The 18,850-nt window shown below is 39.9% G+C and overlaps 2 protein-coding genes across 2 annotated transcripts; one reads left to right on the top strand and one right to left on the bottom strand.

Moving 5' to 3' along the window:
* The first annotated feature begins 6 nt into the window (after positions 1-6).
* On the top strand, positions 7-2,241 carry ngrn (neugrin, neurite outgrowth associated). Its single transcript, XM_044209633.1, has 3 exons — positions 7-565; positions 695-805; positions 915-2,241. The coding sequence occupies exons 1-3, from the start codon at positions 327-329 to the stop codon at positions 1,501-1,503; spliced, it is 939 nt and encodes a 312-aa protein (XP_044065568.1). The 5' UTR covers positions 7-326; the 3' UTR covers positions 1,504-2,241.
* On the bottom strand, positions 2,045-17,502 carry sort1b (sortilin 1b). The gene is made up of 20 exons (XM_044209617.1): positions 16,873-17,502; positions 15,121-15,180; positions 14,808-14,881; positions 14,617-14,719; positions 14,276-14,437; positions 13,819-13,892; positions 12,701-12,750; positions 11,873-12,000; positions 10,997-11,141; positions 10,574-10,729; positions 9,965-10,071; positions 9,579-9,681; positions 9,301-9,472; positions 8,408-8,598; positions 8,077-8,266; positions 6,997-7,113; positions 5,925-6,033; positions 5,675-5,787; positions 5,366-5,495; positions 2,045-4,361 (listed from the first exon to the last, which is right to left on the bottom strand). The coding sequence occupies exons 1-20, from the start codon at positions 17,272-17,274 to the stop codon at positions 4,347-4,349; spliced, it is 2,601 nt and encodes an 866-aa protein (XP_044065552.1). The 5' UTR covers positions 17,275-17,502; the 3' UTR covers positions 2,045-4,346.
* Positions 17,503-18,850: the final 1,348 nt, after the last annotated feature.

The following is an 18,850-nucleotide window of genomic DNA, read 5'->3' as shown; positions in this document are numbered from 1 at the left end:
GATGGATGATACTTATTGTGCTTCGTGTTACAAGTGAACCTCTTTGTTCAGTTCAGGTCCACTTAATAACTGCACCTCCATTCCGGTAGTTGGCAGTACCGCACCGTCTTTATGTTGTGACGCATGTTTGCGGAAGTGCGAGTTTCAGGGGTTTGCAGCATGGCTGTGTTGTTGTGAAGGTGTCTCTTCTGTTGTAAAATAGTGAACAGTTTGCTAGTAGACGTGTGTTAATGTCAGTTAACTTATGTCTAACTGTGTGACCCTCGTCTTTGGCAAAACAAGTATATCATATTGGCTCAAAAAGGGAGGACACGCTGTCTGTGAGCATGGCCCGACCTCTCCAGGTCATCTCCTTCCTCTCCAGGCTTAGTGCTCTGTCGGTGCTGCCCTCACTTTCTCTTAACGGCTGTCGATTTGCAAGCAGAGGTGCCAGCAAGGCAAGGATGGGACAGAGCCATGGGCACAAGGACAGAGTATCAAACAGAACTTCAAGATACAGCGATGAGATGTCTAATGAAGAACCTGGACTGGAGGATGTAGAAGACAAGCTCCAGGCCTTGGTTGAGTAAGTGTCAGCAGGAGTAATCACACATTATTCTAGTGTAAAACAAACAAAAAACTTAATGTACAATGCTTTGTGTATGCTGTCTTTACAGTCTATGGTTAATCAAGCCACATCTCCCATGTTTTGCAGTGAGGGGAGAAAGAGGCAGAAGACTGTGAAATATCATATACTGAGAAGGCAGATGACTCCACCAGGAGCTCCACAGAGGAAGCTAACCTGGGATGCTATTGAGCAGATCAGGTGAGGAGCTTTGCTATCTCAGTCCAATCACTCACCCAAGAAATAGCTTTTCTATCTTCAAGGTAATTGCATAAATGAGGCTTAAAATGAAATGTTACTCAATTTTCAGATATCTGAAGCAAGAGCAACCAGATGAGTGGACAGTAGAGCGTCTGACTGAGGGCTTCTCCGTCACCCCTGATGTCATCCTGAGGGTCCTCAGGAGCAAGTTTGTCCCTGCTCCTGAAAGAAAAGCCAAGCAGAATGCTAAAGTAATGTCTGGACTCAGTCAGCAGGTGCTGCCTTCAGGTGCTGGGACAGCGCAGGACAGGCTAAAGCTTCCTGGAAACCGTGCATCAGCTGTACTTCCACCTGGAAGTAGAGAAGGTGCAGTGGTGCCTGTGGCCGAGCAGACTTTGATGCTTCGAGGTGAAAGCTCAGGATCCCTGGCTAAGAGTCCTGCCCCTGTTACTGTTCTGCCCACCCAGTTCAGAGCTGGTATTAGTAAAGATGCCCCGGTGACAAGACCAACAGAAGAGGACAGCACTACTAACACAAATCCTACAGAAGAGGACAAAGAGGATGAGGAGAGCTGGGATGGACTCGTGTTGACAGAAGAAGAACTTGAAGAGTTTATGGAAATGGAAAAGCCTTCCCCTGTGGAGCAAGTTGGGAATGACTTCTTTGATGCAGAAGGCAATTTTTTGTATAGAATCTGAGGTGTTGAACTGTCGACTAACCGTGTATGATGTTCAGGTTGGCATTATAACACTTAATAACAGATTATTACTGTGCAGGCTAAACAGGCAAAGTACAACAACTATTTCTGTATTCATTTATTTAAACATTTGTTCCCCATGTATTTATTTCTTGATCTCTGTATTTATTCCCTTATTCCCATATACACACACACATTCTTTGGGAATAAATATAGAAATAGGTAAAACACCTGAAATAAATGCAGCTTTTGTGAAATTAGGCAGAGGATACAGATGAAACTCAAGCTGTACTTAAAGAATATCTTAACCTGATTGCAGCAGCCATCCTACAACCACATTGTGTTTTGGTAACTGATCCCTTTGTACACAGAGTGAAAATGTCAGCTGACAGGCGGTGACAGAAACCACTATGTAAACTATGTCCGTCAGCCACAGTGAGGTATTTTGCAATTCTGGTTTTATTTTTGCTCAGGGCTCCATTTTCTAGGCTCATATTTTTTACATTGCTGTTAGTAACAAAATGAGAATAGGCTGACAAAAATAAGAGGAACATAGGAATTTATTGACAAACCCAAATTAAATTGCCTCAAATATACAGGAGAGAAACAGCAGATACAAAGATGTAACCTTGTATATTTACAGAACCATCACAATGACTTATTAAATTTTTACAGCAGTTTTTAATCAAGAAAAATGTGTCACCTTCACTTAATGCAATAAACCATAATTAAATAAGAACTCACCAAGTGTCTCCCAGTGTAAAGCAGCTATATAATAACCCACTCAGTTTTTTTTTATTTGAGTTGACTCTCTAGTCAAAGTATCACAGCCAGTCAGAATTTAGTCTCATGCCAAGACATGAAAGAGAGAATAACCAGGTTACTGTAGGCTATATTCTTTACAAAGCTCTGTAGATTTAAATATTGAAAGTTAGCATGCAGTTCAATGGGAGTGTGTATGAAACAGACAATCCCTTTACTGCTCAAGGATTCATCTTAGGCAACAAGTGCAACTTAGGGGTGTCACTGACATACTGGATGAAACTTGTTACACATTAGTATATAAATAATTCTCAGTAAATAGACGCTGGCCACACACTGTAAGGGCCTCGCACCAGGCACTTGTATAACCACATCCAATTTACTGCACTCTGAACATGCTAGTCACAAATAAATAAAAACCTGTATGAAAGCAATGTATTTAACACAAGACAAGACAAATAATTGTGCAACAAATGTTTAAAAGAAAAACCCTGTAAGACTGGACGAGATAGATGAGACAGATCTGTTGAGAGGCACGGGCCAATCCAGTTTAGATTCAAAATGACAGTAGTATCAGGATGATTACAAAGAAAACAGCAGTTCACGGTGAAAGACACCAATGAGAAACTTTCAATAACCCTGTGATTTTAGAGAATTTGCTCCACCTCAGATGCAAATACAAATTAAAAAAAAGCAACTTATACAACCATGTCTTTTACCTCATCTAGTTATGCTATACAACATTTACACAGTTGAATTGTTTTTTTCACATTGCTCCTCTGCTCTCGCCAAATTATATTGATGTATTCAGTTATCTGAATCTGATGTAAAAAATATCTGTAGATATTTACTATCAAACTAGAATTATTTCTGTCATTTCTGAACCACAATACGTCATTTGTTACATAAGTTCAAAAGTTTGTTAGTACAAAAATTGCTCAAATGATTATAAACACAACTTGTATATGACTACAGTGATTATTACAGTCATTACAATCATTAACTACAAATTCTAAGCATACAAAGGACCTTGTGCTTTAGGCAGATAAAACTGCAGACATTAATTTTTGAACAAATCCTGTCTTGAAACAGACACACTTTTATCACCCTATACATTGATGCGTGATGTGTTTCACACGATGACATCTCCATTCATCAAACGGAGCAACTGGATAGATATTGTGCCAATAGGATTATTTAACATGTATGGACAATATACTGAATTTAAACATGTTATTGCTATCAAACCTAATGCTAATGGAAATTTCCACTTGCATCTTATTACTTGAACCATGGATCTCAATGCCAATGGAGTACCAAAAGTATGCAGGCTTGTATTCCAAATACAGACTACAACAGGGGATTTCACAAATCAGTGCCCAGAGAAGAAGAGGCTAAAAACCTAACATTTACATACTCTTGGCCGTCCGGGGCACACTTTTTTGACCAACAAATACTTTATTAAAAGTAGGGATTAAGACTCAAGTGGTTTGGGAGAGTTATTAACCAACTACCAACGGCAACCTTTTTTTACACTTACCAAATATGATGATACACATCAAAAATGGCTAAGAAAAACAGGTTTATGTACAAGTGCATGAGAAAAAGGACACAGATCTTCAACAGAAGTGAGAAGTATTTCCAGGAGCACTCCCAGGTGATGGGAGAGGCAGAACCCGTAATGCAATGGTGGTGGATTTATACAACTAGCTTTGCTTCAAAACCCACTACTCTGACTTTGTCAGCAGTTCAAATGACTACATCAGTTCTTTCCCTAAAATTAATAACTTAGAGATTCAAACTCAATCAACAGAATCAATAACTGAAGCACAACACTACAAGACCTCCTTCATAGTTCTCCTCAACTGCGACATTAGTCCCAGGAGGCCTCCGTACATTCATTATACTTCATAGATGACAGCAGAGTGACATAGACACACTTCGTCTGGTAGCTGAGGTCAATGTTCATACAAGAAGGTGAAAGGAAGAAGTAGCTGGAGACAAAGAAGAGTGACAGGAACAGCGGCCGGCCGCGGGGTAGACTGGAAAGCTGTTGCTCAGTTGCACGACAAGTTGTGCCTGCTATTCAAGAAGGTCCTGTGTAAAGACAAGAAAATAACCAATGAAGGCAGAACAAACACAAGTGAGCAAACAAGAAGCCATTATGGTTATGTCTACACACATGCCTAACTTGGTTAATCAAGTGACCTAGTCGTAGGTGAATTCATATTAATGTCATGACTTTGTAGAAATAATGTAAGATCATGCTCTGAAAAAAAGAAGAAAAAAAAAACAGCTACAATGCCTGACTTACTCTTAAATAGGACCGACTACTGTTGTATTTAAACATTGATTTACTTGTGAGAAAATTAGATGTGACAAACAGTAGGTAGACAAAAAATTTGGGTGCAAAGCATGAGCATGAGTCTTGATTCCGACTCTCATTGTCCAGGATGATGTAACGGCAAATATTAGCTTATCACAGGTATTTTGGTATCGGTGTATGCGTCAGCTGATAAGTAACAAGAAAGAATCGAAGTACAGAAATGGAAAAGGTTTGTTTGAGGTAATTTAGAGACAGTGTCATTACATAGTTTATCCACCAGAGAGCACTGAAAAGTTTGTTTTTCAACTGTAACCGTTGGTCACAATTCTTTAAAAAGCACATTAAGGGATCCTTATCAAAAGTGTTTGTCTTATGTGTTTATTAAGAAAATTAATATCAGCTAATATCTCATTATTATTGTTGGCTATATTATGTTGTTCTACACCTTCACTACTTATGTAAGTTCAGCTGTCACAGCAGGTGGTGGGCCTGTACAGCAGGTGTGCATGGTGGGACAGCATGGCCTCATCTCTGTAAGGTCCTTAATGTTTAATAGGTTGATAAATGAGGCTCATGATATGCAAAAGTTTTCTTTCTACATCAATAAACCCAAGCAAAACTGCATCCCCCCCCCACTTTAGTTCTCTGAATTTCTACATGACATCAAGCAAGCAGCAAGCTTTAAAGATACACACATATACTATTGATTCCACTGCAAAACCATGGCCCAGTGATCTCAGCCCGTGTATGAGGGAGGAAAAGGTATCCACAGTACCTCATCTGAGTCGTCGTGAAACTCTATCTTTCCATTTTGAGTGTGGTTGGTCTCCAGCGGCTCATCCATCCCCTCAACAGCATTGTCCTCAACATGCTGCTGCAGCACCGAGTACCTGTGAACCAAGAACCTGTAGGGCACGTTCAAAATACTGTCAGGTCACTTAAAATCATCTGAAAAATACAGAAAAACACATTCAACACAATGACGGACAGTAAAAAAAATAATAATAAAGTGTTAACTCAAGTTTTATATCCTGGACGTTGGTTATGAACTGGACCATACGTACGTGTGGAAAGACACACTGACCTGCCACCACAGACATATTTCTTGACGAAGACAACTCCTGCTGCGATGCTTAGCAGCATGACGACGATGACTGTTATCACGATGGGTACTGACTTGGAGGGGCTACTGTCTATCTGTAAAAAATAACAGCAGACAAAAAAAGTAGGAAAACATGGTAGTACAGGAACAGATATACCGTAGGTAAATATACAACACGAAGAAATCCACATTCATGACATTTTCCAGAATCTTAGTAGGCAGAGGTACTGACCAGAAGTTCTGGGCCCACCAGGTCACTCACACACCTCTTCCTGAGGTCGATCTCTTTTCGCTCAGGCATCTCTCCTCCCTCACATTTATCTCCAGGGATTTTCCTGTAGCTGGGGACCAAAGACACATCGGTGATGTCATCACTCAAGCAAGAGTGTGGTGTTGACTGATATGCAGATTCAGATTAATTTTGCTTAAACAGGCAAAACAGTAAAATAATGTATCTTTTAATTTAAGTTTTACATCTTTTAAGATTATAAAAAACAACTGCATTGTTTTGGCTCTGACAAATGCTAAATAACTGACTCTTTAAAATGCAGTTTAGCAGTTCATAGTTATTACACTGTTAATTTATTCACTATCACAATACCTACATTTAAATTAATCTGTTTAAATACAACAGGCTACCCTACGTACTGCACATAATGGTTTAACTGGATTTTCACATTCTGTGTAACAATTATGTTTTTTATTAAGTCAGTATCAGTAATAGATGTGCTGTATGTGTGCAAACACGATTTACCAAAAATGTCCTTTGCATTTTTGGTCAGCATTCACTCCTTCCTCATTGAAAACATAAGACTCACTCTCACCCTCATCTCCTTCCTCTGACTGATCTCTGTATGAAAATTACTTCCTCATTCCCATCCCTTGGTCCTCTGACAAACAGTGAGGGCAATCCTGTCACTCTGTCTACCATAAAATGCGGCACAAAAAATGTTTTACTCTTTTATATACATAGTATACGTTTTAATATTGTAAACAAAGAAATCAAAATGATTCAACACCATTACTGCAAAATTAACCTTTTATTGCCATCACCACTCAGGTAAGACTGGTCGTAACACTACACAATAAATAAAGTAAATTATCAAGCAGACAAGACAATTACAGACAAGCTAAAGCAAGTCATGTGGCATCAATTATCAAAGGAGTGGGTCAACACATTCACTGCTACCTCCTACATCTTGTTAAAAAGACATTGCCTGTTTATGGGTTTAATATTATTTTGATTAATTCGTTGATGTCACGCAGAGATCTGTTGGACTTAGAGGCTGACGTTAGAGCCTTACCCACTAGTCTGCAGTTGCTCCTCTTTGCCTTGCAGACAGAACTCCAGCACCTTGCCTTTCAGGTCCGGCTGCTCCACACACTCTGAGCTGTTCTCTTGACGGTAGTATCCAAAGTCACTGCAAAGAGTAGGAACATGCCAGGATAAAGTAAGCAAGGGTGGAAGAAATAACCTACATTTTTACTCCAATTGTTTGGCTGAGTGCTTGTACTTTGAGTTTTGTTTGAAGCCACAATTAGTTTTTACTTAATGGACAATTCCACTCCAGGATACTTTCACACTGCTATTCAGTACCAGTTTGGCATGTTTAATCTAACATTTCACATGAGCTCCAGTGTCAGATTTTGAAGTTAATCACATTTAAATGAGCAACCTTTTACCTTTACTTAAGTAGATCTTTACACCTTTAATTTCTCTTTCAATTAAAGCAATCACAGTCAGTTAGCTTCTAGTACTTCTACCTAAGCAGGATATTTTGGTAGTCACCACCCAGGACAAGTGCATAATCACCAAAATGAAGTTTAAATCTAACATTATGACTGAGTTTTTGTGTTTGACCTTTTGAGCATACAAGTCTAACGACATGTCCCAAATATATACTAAGTCTAAGCAGGTTTTTAAGTCTATAGAATGCTCACACTGGAAATAATGAAACAAAATGAAGTCTACTCAAACCAGACTGAATGCATACTAAATACGGCCCATTTTTGAGTGTGCTTTTGATGGATAATATTCTCCCACAATGCAATGCACAGTGGAAATGGAAGGGCTACACACAGTTGGAACTGATGTAAATAAATTGTGGATGTTGGTGAAACAGTTCCAGAAAGATTATGGAAAACAAAAAAAAAGTATTAAATGTTAAAGTTTAACTTGCATTGAGGTTCCAAAGTTGCAGTATGATGGACATCTAACACTGCACGAATTGTATTATTTCCTGTTAGTATAAAGCGGTTAAGTACGTTGATTTTTTTTTATTGTATACTAACTGTAAAAACATTATACCATGACAATCAGTATGTAGTATATACTGTATAAAATTAGTATGTAGTATGAATTTGGGACACAGTGAATGTCTTACCACAGGAAGTCATCCAGGGTGCACGGACACGGTGTTGGCTGCGTGTTGACCTGGTAATCTCGTCCATTCCAGCAAACAGAGTCCTTCCTGAGACGCAGGAACTTCTCTTTGTAGCCCAGCATGCAACCATCATTGGGGTCACTGATGTCATCAGAGTGGGCCAACCACTGCACATAGTCCTTGTCCTCACCTACAAATATCAATATTTTGGACTCTGTTTACATATAATATATATCAAACAAATTACAAAAGATTGACAAATTATCTTTAAATGTATATAAGTGTATTAAAATCAGTTTTATTGTATCAAACATAATATTATGTCACTCACAGTCTCTGGTGAGAAGATCCCTGAAGTCAATGGTGATGGAGATCCAGTACTGGCTGAGGAGGGAGTTTCTGTAGCCCCAGATACTGACATTCATGGAGCGAGCTCCTGGCTCTGATGCCAGCCCAGTAAAGTAGATGGGGTCTTTGTTGAAGGTGTACACACCCCAGCACTGTCCTTCATCAGTAGAAAATCTGTCAGGACATCAAAGAATGTACAAACATTAGCATAACTCCAAGAAACTTTAAAGTAAAGTCATAACATATGAGAGGGAGCTGTATAGCATGCAATATTAGCATTGCTGTGATGTAAAGAAGGCACAAGGCTGACCTCAAGTGTGTAACATAACGTAACGTAAAGTAACATACAATGCGAAGGCTATAGGGGGTTTGTCCTCGTGTAGTGGATTATTCCACTTATACCAGGTCTACTAGGAACCTTGGAAACATCTTTTAATGGTGTTTAAGAAAATCCCAAAATATTCCTACTGTCTTTGTGGAGGTCTGTGAGTTGACTCAATAGGTCTTTTTTACAAGAGACATTTTGACATGTCACAGTAGGAAAAGCACAGGTATAAATAACAAAATTAATGATAGCTGAATTCCATTTAGCCACTTCAGTTTCAGGGTCCTGGTATTGTGCATGCTGGCTCACTGTCATGCTGTCATGGCTTACTGGGCCACGTGAATAGAACAGAACCATTGTTCATGTTATCATGTGCTTTTCCTACTATGAGAAGTCAAAATACCTGCTGTGAAAAAGGCCAATTATAGTGAGTTTAAATTAAATTCAGAATACATACAAAACACATAAAGAAAAAGAAAAACAGACTTCTCTAAGCATCAGCAAATACAGTTCCAACCCAAACTCCTCCGTTCCCTCTAACTGTAACTCACTTGATCTTGTTGATTGGTTGAGTGGGGCTGTTCTCCACAGCAACCAGCAGCCCACCAGAGTCCAGAATAGCATAGTGATGGGGCCCATCGAGGGCCTTTATCCAGGTGTACCCCCCATCATCAGACACATACACATCAGGCTTCATCACTGAGATGGCATCACCAACACTCCCTGATGACATACACAGAAATAGTCAGATGGCAAAAAAACAACAACTCTAGTTTATCCAATTAAATAACCAAAAATACTGGTATGACAGCTCTAAACTGAGAATTACCGTGAGTTAAGATGAGACCCACAGCGTTTGGTTCAGTCAGTGGCAGCATGGGGACGTTCAGCTTCATAGCAACACTGTAGGCTGCGTGGATGTGGAGACTGCACTGTTAACACAAACACAAGCAACATTTGGTATCTGACTGTTTATAGTATCAACACTGCAAAAGTCAAAACAATAACATGAAAAATATTGCCACGGTACATGTACTGTGTTTGGCCTTGTTGTTGCACTGCAATCCAAAAGTAATTTTATTAGAACTCAATTCATCATACATCTTACAATGGAATATAATCTAACCCTATAACCTACAAAAGTACACAGTTTTCATCAAGATCGATCAACTTTCTATCTTTTCTCCAGACAGACCAGTTTCCTTTTTTTTTTACCTTGTCTGGGTCTTTGGCTGTAGCATCACACTTGCTGTTGGCAGGTTTCCGCAGTGGAACCCATTCCCCTCCCTGATCAAAGGACACCACAGACTGCACGGACGTATCTGGAACAACAGGACAAGGACATAACATTTACAGGCAGCCTTAAGCATTTAGCGGATACTCCTATCCAAAAACAATGTGTGCAAATAAAGCTTAAATTCATTTAAGCTTTAAGTAAGCAATGCAAGTGTAAGCTCCATTGTGCCCTGGCAGTAATCATGTAACCACAGAATGGTCATGTAGAAGTGTAGAGGTAAGAAAAAGAGCAGATTAAAATTTAGAGGGCACTTTTCAACAGATGATTGAGTTAAGATTTAGCTAGTGATGTGAAGTATTTCTAGTGAAGTGTCAGCCAGCCACTTCAGACAGGCAGCACATCTAACGCTGAACAGCTAATTAAATATTTACCTAACGCCCTCCCTCTGGTATGTAATGGACACGTGTGTGTGTGTGTGTGTGTGTGTGTGTGTGTGTGTGTGTGTGTGTGTGTTTTCTGAGGGGAATTTAAGTATAGGCGTGCGTTGCTGTTCCTTTATCTAAGCACAGGCACATGAATACAGCTACCTTCTGCCAGGACACTGGTGATGAAAACTCCTCGCAGGGAGGTGACATTAGTGAAGTCAGTATCGCCCCCCGTGGTGGTATAAAGGTGGCGCTCCAATGACTTGGAGTACACAGTGCCCCGGTCATCTGACACATAAATGGTACCAAATCCTGTATCTGTGGATGTAGAAAAAAAAAAAAAAACAACACAAATTGCTTCACACACAAAATTCAGATACAGGGTTTCAGATCTGGTCATTTGAAATGAATGCACTGATGGTAATAAAAATTGTCCGGATGACGAGGCGTTACATGTTTATATGGTGCAAGTTCACTGCATGGCCAAAAGTACATGTAATTAACATTTTTTGCATCTCCTACTCTTAAAAATTATTACTGCTTTACTATGAAGAGTAGACAGGTGAGGTTTCTGTATGGACTGACCTCCTGGCTCGTCGACATGCATGAACACCATGTCATCATTCGCTGCCAGGATGGAGTAGAACTGCTCGTGACCAACAGGTGGCAGCTGGGCCATGTTCCACGTCTCGCCCAGGTCCACAGACACATGGATCATCCTCAGAGTGCCCTGCAGAGAAAGAAGCAGGACAGAAAGAAAATGAGGAAATAATGACAAAAAGAATGGTTTGAAGAGCAATTACATCATGCCAATTAACTTAAAAAAGAAACAGTGCCGTGCACACAATATGTGTCATGAGAGCTACATATTTTAAATGTAACAATGTCCACATGAGCTAGCCATGGAGCACACATTTAGCAAACTACTTCATATATTACAGTAAATATGGTCAGTTGTTGTTTTCTAAGACCATTTCCCCATCAGCTGTGATAATTAAAAGATTTCTCCACCGATTTAGCATTGCACTCCTATAACATTGTTGGACTCAAGATGGACAGTTAAAAAAAAAAAAGTCAATATCAATGCAGCAGAACCAGAGACCTGACCTATAAACAGACTTTGATGTGTATGGAGTATGTATGGAGTTCTCCTTTAAAAAACCATCCTTCCCCATATTTACTCATGCGTGATACTTACCCAATGACTTCCCTTTTAAACCACACACAGAGACAGAAAGAAAATCTATTTTAAATATACCAATACTACATTTTAAATTCCCTGTCATGAAAATGATCTAGATCTACAGCATGACATATCTCACCTCACAAGAGCATACTGTATTTCAAATTGAGTAGACTGAAGCTTTTTCTTACAAACACAAAAGGTCAAACCATCAATATTCTGCCTCTGGATGCCTGATCATGGTTCTCTATCTGCTGGTGTACCTACTGTATACTGACCTTGCCTGTCATTACAGAGGCAAAGAGGAAGCGTCCACCCAGGCCGAAGGAATAGATCTTAGTGGCGACAGTCTTGATGGTTTTGCCAAAGTCTGATGTCCTCTTCAGTTCCAACATTCCCCTATCACCTAAAAAAACAAACAAAAAAACAAACAAACAAAAACACACAGGACAACTTAGAAATGAAATTGCAACAAAATTATGCAACTTTACAAGTAAATGGCTGCTTTTATATAGCGCTTTTATCCAAAGTGCTATACAATTTGCCTCTCATTCACATACATACACACCGATGGCAGCAAGCTACCATGCAAGGTGCTGGCCTGACCATCAATTTGCCACCAGCAAATTTTGTATTCAGTGTCTTGCCCAAGGACACATGTGGACAGGAGGAGCTGGAGATCGAACCGCCAACCCTGTGATCAGTGGACAACCCACTCTACTTCCTGAACCACAGCTGCCCCTACAAGTGTAACTAATAGTCACATATAGCGTTTAAGAGGAATATGAGACTAAATCATTAAAACAAATGATTTATATATAAATACTTGAAATGCTTCATATGGCCAGGATAATTTGTCATTTCAATCTTTTGTTCATAATCCAGTCCAAACCCATTGAATCAATGGAAAACAGATGTCTCAATAAAAACATGTAGACGCTTATCTTTAAAACTGTCTTGAGAAAGTTTACATTTATATTCCATGTACTACTCCACAGTAATCTACATGTACATATACAAAATTGATGAGGTCAAAGTAGATCTGGGTTTGAGTTGCACATGCTAATATTTCATTTCAGGTTTCGCTTAAAGACGGGATCACTTACTGCAGGATCCGTTGAGGCTGGACGTTAAGAAGATGGTATTTTTCATTCCCCTAGAATCAGAGTGGAAAGCACCAAGAAAGCAGACACACACATTTTGAGTCCACAGTGTCAAGGATATAGAAGCAAAATAGATGTAGACTGCTTTGTTGACAAGGATGTGACAGTTCTCTGTGTTCTTACATCTCAATAAAACAACACAATCAGGATGTAAAATGATGTGGAGCATTCCTGCATCAAGGAATTCTCCATCTATCCCCATAATAGGTTTTGCTTCGTTGTGGAAGTAAGCATCACATGACATGGCTTATCAAATAGAATCAGCATACAGCCATGCCCTTTCTAAATAAGTAGTGTTGTGTTTTGACTTTAGGAAGCTCCTGCCCCATTTGAAAATGACCCATTTTATTGGAGCCTTTTCAGATCAGACTCTCTAGGATAGTAATAAAAGGATGTATGTTTCAGGAAGACTGTTTTGTACAAAGAGTCCGCTTGGACACGGTGACCTTGGAAACACAGCCTTAAAACTGAAACTAAAAAAATATTTAGAGCTACCAAGGTTACTTAGGATTACATACAAGGAAATCACAAGAGTGCTGCGTGGGCTTGGCCACAAAACAGCTAGTTGAACAGTCACCAACTGCCATGCAGGTTTACTGCCTATTTTGCAAAGGTGCAGCAACAATAAAAGTATTGGGCGAAAAACTATGAACATGTTTTTCTCAGGTTAATTAACATGACAAATCTTAAAACTATTAGCATGTAAGAGCATGTTAGCATAACCTTGAAGAAGTCAAAGCATGTTTAAACATGCTTTGCTTTGATCACCAATAAAGCACAGTAAAGAGAGGTGGAACTCCACGGCCTTCTGTTACCTGTAATAATTAGCTCGTTGGAGGAACTAAAACTAAAGAAAAGACTTCACAACTGACTTACAGATACCATATCACTTCTTGAAATCTTTGCTACATGCCAGACCAATAAGAATGGGGTGCTTCCACTCCTCCCTAATCTCACTGAATATAAATATTTCCCTGAGACACATACACTTGGGAATATTGAATAACACTGAGCGCCTGAGAAAAGGTGCTAATATTATATCAGTTTGTCTCGTCTCTTACCATTTCACCAGACACACCATGTCGTGGATCTTTTTCCAGTTGCTGCCAAAATCTTCAGACAGCCACAGTTCGTTCTGAGCACAGAAAAATAAAGATCACTTCAATTATGAACTAATAGTTCAACTCCAATGACCGCACTGTTTACACAGGTCACACAGAGCTTGGTACAATAGAGCGCCCATAAACACCATAGCCATGTGAATTAATGTACTCTGTGCACTGACCAACAAGAGTCTTCTTGCTATGAGAAGTGAGAAGATGGCCTTTGCTTAAGAGTTTTACAACAGGCCATGAAAAAGGGCAGCTCGCCCTCTTAAATTAATGACAAATTTAAAATGTCTACTAATCTGCGATACCCACATACAGAACTGGAGCTTTCAAGTTTATATAGACTAGATTACTTACATCCAAACTGGTTACTTTCCAAACAAAACATAGCTCTTTAACATTCACTTACATTGTTGCTGAGGACCAGCAGCACATTGGAATTGTCTGGGTTGTATGTGATCTGCATCAGAGGGGCGAAGGGTAGGTCCCGGTGGGTGAAACTCTTTCCAAAGTCATCGGAGACAAAGATCCGAAACCTATGACCTCCAGACACTTCTCCTGTCAGGATCACCTACATGCCAGAGTCCAAAATTCAGACTGATGAAACCATACAAGATGATAAGATGTTAAAGGTTCTTTACAGCAGGCACACATTACAGAAGCGCTTCATTTGTAAAAACTCTAGATGAGAACATGAAGTAAAAGTGGTGAATTTTAACAACCAGAGGACATATTGAGGACATGACTTACTTTCCCAGAGTTCTCGGGGCCGATAGCGATGCCAAACTCTGATCTGATGAAGGTGTTGTTGATGAGGTTGGTCACATCCTGGAATGACTTCCCGTAGTTCTCACTGGCAGACAAATGGTCACAGCAAACATGAAATGCCTATCAGATACAAACCATGTACTTCTTCTAACAGGTGAGATCATAAGACTTACCTTCGATAGAGTTTGGACTGCCCAAGTCTTATCATGAAGAAGGGCACCTGAAAAGTCGTCAAAGCCAGGATGACCTGCCAAGAAAGAAGGTTCAGCTTGAGAAAAGTGGAGCATGGATCATTTATTAATGTGCATGAGACCCTGATGTGAGGGAACTCGTTATATAATCTACAGGGTTCTTTGCAGGCAGACTACCCTGTCACTTTCATACAGTTCACTGAGTAAGCCAGCCAAGTTTGTCCTACTCAGGTCACAGAGGAACAACACTGGGTGAGGCCTGTTAGGTGCAAATGGAGAAGAGTATAACACTCACCCCTGTGCCATCTCCAACCCAGGCCAGTGACACTGACCCGCTCAGGTCATTGAAGGTATACTGAGGAAAATAGCAAAAACATGTTCATATGTGTAAAATACAATAAAAAATAAACATATTAAAAATAACTGCACCAGTTGAGGAGTATGTCTAAATATCTGCATGAATGATACTAAGTTATGAGACCAGGAGTTTGAGTCTGGCTGACAAAAAGGGATGAACTGACCACACAATTATAATCTGCAGTCTGAATTCCAGACTGTATTTCTGCTTTCAGTGGCACCATGTTTCACCTCACCATGTGTTCAAGCATAGATGACAAATTATAAAAAGGGAAGCACCGCTTATCAGACCAGACAAGCATTTCAGCAAGCACAAGGAACCGATTGCTCTCAGCACAGACTTCTGAATACAACTACTGAATACCTTGCATTAAAACTATGGTCAAGAATCAGATGTTCACCCTGGCAATAATTTTGTGCAAATCAAGTCAGTTTAGCAGTGGGGCTCTAACAAAATTACTTTTGCTTTCATTGTCAAAGTCAGTCAAGCTGCCTGATGTCTTGACTGATGAAACCCATTCAACTATGTGAACATTGACAAACTGCTTAAGGCAGGTCTCTTTCAGCAGCTCATGCTGTAAGCAGCTCCAGTACCGGTGGGACCTGCAGCAGTAACCTCGAGGGGAATGACGAGGCTGAGCCTCTAGGAATTCTGTCAACTTTAGATTACGGGGGCCAAGTATACAAAGACTGCAATGCAAAGTTGATAACATGGCAATGAGGAGCTAGACAAATAAGCAGCACAGGGCTCTGCTGAGGTCAGCCTCCTGTTTGTCTTGAGGAGAGCAGGCCTTAGTTGCGTAGATATTTTAGAAGCTGCATTAATTTGGGTGCTTTCTTCCTGGCTAAATTCTGTGCTAAAACTGTGAAATCCATAACACATCCGGTGAGACCAAATTTAGCCTAGTCTCCTATCCAGGAAGTGCAAGTAAAAATTAAATACTGTAGTCTCTCTGTATCCTAACAGACTCCCTGCTTCCTAACTGCTTTCACTACCACACAAACACAGCTTTTAATTACAAAATAACTACCACAAGGCCGGTCACATGGATTCCCCCGAGCCAATTTCCCTGTCAACATTCAGGCAGATTCACTTTGAGTGAGGCAGAGAAAAGTACAGAATGCAGCTGCATCCTTAAGAAGAATAAGATATAGGTCATAGCCATTAGTCGAGCATTTGAGAGATAAACCGGTCTGGTAGTGCTTCAGTGGAGCCTACGTAGGTCTTAAAGCCTAAGGAAAATAGGCGTTGTTGCTGTTTCACTACACTGTATTTCACTGCACCAAATATAAAAAGGGGGGAAAAAATCATGGCAGTCCAAAACTGGTAGCCAACAGAAAGGCAAGAAGGTATATTTAATGGCTGTCTGAGCTTGGGGAAAGGTGTAGAAAACACCAGAACTTAGACTCTGTAAGGCATTTTGATGATGAAACATGATGTATAATGCTTTAACTGCGTGTTTTTGTTGTGCAAAAGGAAAAACAAATCTACAGAGCAGTGTCTTGTTACTCTGGACTTCAGGGCTTACAGTTGAATGGAAAACAGTCCATGAGTAGCTAGGTTTCTGAGTGCACTGAAGAGCTGATTAGGCCTATTCGTGCACCTGGTTAGCACCTGCGCATCATCTTCTCTACGCTCATTTTATTGTCAGACGTGCAACAAGAAACAGGACCTCAGTTGGTAACTTACACTGTGGGTGTTGTCTGCTAACTTGGTGTCATATTCTTGAAGAGCTTTGCAGGAGTCGCCCTGCTCGGTGCTTCTCCGTTTTATCTTGTGATTCGGTGATGCAGCCAGCCATGCAGGCAGAGACCTCTCGATTTTCGCAGCTTTCTCTTCAATGTATGAATGCCTCACAAAAACCGACTGTCCGAGGTGTTTGGATCCCTGCTGAAAATCTAAACCGGTGGCTGTGAAAGTGGAAACAGATAACAGCAGGATGCAGGGCAGCAACAGTCCCATCCTCGTTGCTAGTGTCACCGGCAAAGAAAACAAAACAAAGACGGAAAAAACACCCAAAACGCGTCTTTGTTTATCCCGGTATAATTGCCTAGAAATTGAAGGTCGCTTCGGCTCTGCCGCAGATGACATCAACAAAACAGTAGTCCTGACAGCGACTATTTCTGGCTTTGAAAACACGGAGCGACCTCAAGGCTCCGACTATTTCAACGCGCAGCAGCGGGGAAAATATCAAAACAGAAAAAATCGCACTTTTCCAAATTAACCGAAGTATTTAACACTAATTATTCGCGGGGCAACTCCTCAGCCAACATGATAGACTGTAACGATCACACAAATTGTGTCTGCAGTTGTAATGCTCTATGCAGACGGACCACTATGATTGGCTGGCCTTCTATTCTGGTCCACCTATCCGCTGTTTTGATTGGTTGAATTCTGAAAAGGCGGTGTTAAACAGAGGCGCAGCATAATTAGATGTCAATGCCCGTCTAGATAGGTTGAGCAATACTATAATGTAACTCCATTCAGCCAGAACTTAATTATAAAACTGAAAATTGCACTTTTAGGCTGCGTTTGGGTATGGATGGGGGGTACGTTTTTGCCATATGTCTGGTTTTTGTGTGTGTCTAAGAAGGTGAAAAGCCTTTTCCCCCTCATGTTAACTTATTTTAATGTTTCCACCTGCCATTTGATAATATTAGTGAATCTATTGTTAATTTTGCATGCAAACACACAATTCACAGGTGAAAGTGCCATTGGGAAACACTCCACATGTCCACACATGAAAAGCAAAAGCATTTGTGCTTTGAATTCAGAGGTGTGTTTTCACTAGCCATTGTTAAGTGTGATGACTAATACAGTATAATGTCTGACGGTATGACATTTCAGTTTAACTACTTGAATACGTACATAATTAAATACAGTGATAACTTGTGTAACATGTGCCATGTAGTAAATTAAATTCACAGTCATTTCTTCACACTTGGGCTACAGTTTACTTTGTCAGGGATTAAACATCTGGATCTGGTGTGATGTAGGGAGGCTCAAACAAGAGATTAAATCACATTGAATCTGAGTAATCTCTTCATCAGTGGCACACAGAGTATTTGAAATGCTCTGTTAATGTAAATATACATTGACTCTGAAGAAAAAAAACACTTAATATAATGAAATTTGTTGTAACAATTTTTTTTTGTAACAAATGACTAGTGGCCCCTTTGTAATGGCAGATATTTTGGAAGACAACCCTTTTTACAACCGTTTTACATAGACATTAACACAGTCTATCAAACACAGTATTTAATTTATGTCTCTGCACTCCATTCTCAGTCTCAACAATTTTGCGATAGCTGAGGGGTGAGCTTATGATTGTGGTCATCACAGTCAAGAAGAACCAGTCCAAAGAGGAAAACTAACCATTGTGGCATTTGATCTTCACTTCTGTAAATTAATTCGAGTGGATGTTTTTGTATAACCTACTGCATTGTTACATTATATTTATTCATTTTGTTGGTTGCAATGAGTCATATTGCATTCTTGATTAAATTTGTGCATATGATGGGACAGTTACAAACCCATGACTACTGGTCATGTGTTGCAGAAAAAAAATCCCTGTACCCATAGCTGCTATAGGCCTGACCGAACAGATTCAAACTACAGACTGCAAACTGCAATCCATATATCACAATATGCAGCTTTAGGTTTCCAT

This window comes from Siniperca chuatsi, linkage group LG10 (assembly GCF_020085105.1).
Source record: "Siniperca chuatsi isolate FFG_IHB_CAS linkage group LG10, ASM2008510v1, whole genome shotgun sequence".
NCBI classification, from domain to species: Eukaryota; Metazoa; Chordata; class Actinopteri; order Centrarchiformes; family Sinipercidae; genus Siniperca; species Siniperca chuatsi.
The sequence above is the reverse complement of the archived record's forward strand: the minus strand, read 5'-3'. Positions and strand labels throughout refer to the sequence as shown.